The sequence below is a fragment of the Scleropages formosus genome, chromosome 8 (genome assembly GCF_900964775.1).
Source record: "Scleropages formosus chromosome 8, fSclFor1.1, whole genome shotgun sequence".
Lineage (NCBI taxonomy): Eukaryota > Metazoa > Chordata > Actinopteri > Osteoglossiformes > Osteoglossidae > Scleropages > Scleropages formosus.
This window is the reverse complement of record NC_041813.1, coordinates 3462468-3464416: the sequence shown is the minus strand read 5'-3', so window position 1 is coordinate 3464416 and position 1949 is coordinate 3462468. Positions and strand designations below refer to the sequence as shown.

The window sequence follows — 1949 nt, the reverse complement described above, 5'->3', positions numbered from 1 at the left end:
GAAACAGACACTGCTTTCCTGTGGTGAGGGATGTTTCTCATGGGTAAGGGGTGGTACAGTGTCTTTTACTGCATTTACTAAAGTACAAATAAATATTACTAATGTTGGTGTCCATTGCCAGAGTGCTATCTCTTCATTTACAAAAGGTGCCATGGAATTACTGCCTGAACTGGTACTGTGTCTGTCCCAAGGCTACTGGAGAAAACCAGTGTGGTCCTTACAGGTGTAGGGAAGAGTCTCCTGAGAGAGAGGGAGGGTGGCAGTGCAGTTGTGTAGTAAGTGATTTCCGTTCAAGCTTCAAAAGTCAAGGATTTAATTATACTTTACAATGCAAACATTGAAAGAGCAGCAGGCGCTACAATATTTCAGCAGCCATAGGAGAGCATGTATCCCACTCCACATCCCACAGGGGGAGTACAGTCCCAGCACACAAACACTTCGAAGTGGGCTGTGCAGCATGAAGAAATACTTAAGCCTTGAATCTTGCAACACCCCCCCCATCCATCCATGGATTGAATTACTACTGGATGCAGTTCAGTGTTCTCTATCCATGTCCATAGAAGACTCTCAGTTTTGTTCTTACAAATTTGAGGTGGTAGCTATTATTTGTACAAATAAAAGGGCCTTGCCATCTGATCCCTGGACAGGTAAGACTTGCTCTTTCTGCACAACTTCCTCTGTTAAATTGCATGCTGGGAAGGATCCCCTCAGTCTGGCTGAGGAGCTGCAATGGCCCAACATCCAGTTTACAAAAAAAAAAATTGTCCTTCCATCACTGGAGAACAGGTTTGTAAATATTACATACAGTAGTGCTTGGCTTTGTACAAAAAGTAAGGCCCCAACTTTCACTCTTCATCTGTGCACACCTGTAGTGAAGACAACAATCATGCATGTGAAGGTGCACAAGAGTATACATCTGTGCGGAAAATCTCAGATCAACTGACCTTGACAAAAGGGTGGTCCAACAGCATGCTGGCACTCCAGCGGTGTTTAGGCTCACTTTCCAGACAGTGGCACAGGAAATCCTTCCCCTCTGTGCTCAATTTCTCAGGAATGGGTGGCTTGTGACCCATACCCACCTTGTACATGATCTGAAAGTTGTGTTCGTACTCGTGCCACGGCCGCTACCCACACAAAAGAAAGACAAGTGGAATATTCAAAGACAGCTAAATGACACAGGTGGTTAAAAGGAGCAAATTCCCCCTTTGTGTATAGTATACGCTGTATGTCAAGTTCAGGGCACCTACCTTCCCCGTCACCATCTCGATCAGGACACAGCCCAGACTCCAGATGTCAGCTGCTCTACCGTGGCCTTCACCTTTTGCCCTGGTGATGACCTCCGGTGCCATATATGCTGGATAATGATTAAAAGACAAGCGCTGTTTTAAAGTGGATTACAACACTGACCCAGTGCAAGTGGCACCACCTGCTGGTTGACAATACAAGAGGACATGGTTACTGTAACTGCTAGAGTCACACTATGTCCACATTATTGCTCACATCTAGGTTCTGACAGCTGTTTTCTCTCACCTGCTGTTCCCAAAGTGCTGTTCACCTCACCAGGCATGGTCTGAGCATTGTTCTTCAACTTGACGGAACAGCCGAAATCACCCAACTTGATGAGGCCTGACGATGTTAGGAAAATGTTTGCTCCTGTGGCCCGAAATGAGAAGGAACAGCTCACCGTACAAGAACTAACAGAGTATCGCTGTAGCAGTTGAAAGGTCTGCCCGAGTGGCTCGTAGACAAACAACTACCTGCCATCGCTCAGCCAAACCTATTATACCATAATTCAACAATCTCTGACTCATAATACAACCTCGAGATAAGGCGATGACATTACGGGTCGACAAACCTGGCACCTATTCCAAAGTTATACCTTTGACAGAATATGAGCATGAGAAAGTTACCATGTGCATCTTAATCTCTCCTCCACGTCACCATCGGCG

General features: G+C 45.8%; 1 protein-coding gene across 6 annotated transcripts in view; it reads right to left on the bottom strand.

Annotated features, from left to right (window-relative positions):
* Window positions 1-232: 232 nt before the first annotated feature.
* The window catches only part of map3k4 (mitogen-activated protein kinase kinase kinase 4), a 51700-nt gene continuing 49983 nt past the window's right edge, over window positions 233-1949 (bottom strand). For all 6 annotated transcript variants that reach the window (XM_018766210.2, XM_018766213.2, XM_018766211.2 and 3 more), the window contains 4 exons: window positions 1531-1653; window positions 1248-1354; window positions 945-1124; window positions 233-866 (listed from right to left, as the gene is read on the bottom strand). In XM_018766210.2, coding sequence (XP_018621726.2) covers window positions 846-866; window positions 945-1124; window positions 1248-1354; window positions 1531-1653 — 431 coding nt within the window. In that variant the 3' untranslated portion in view covers window positions 233-845. The remainder of the gene's footprint in view (window positions 867-944; window positions 1125-1247; window positions 1355-1530; window positions 1654-1949) is intronic.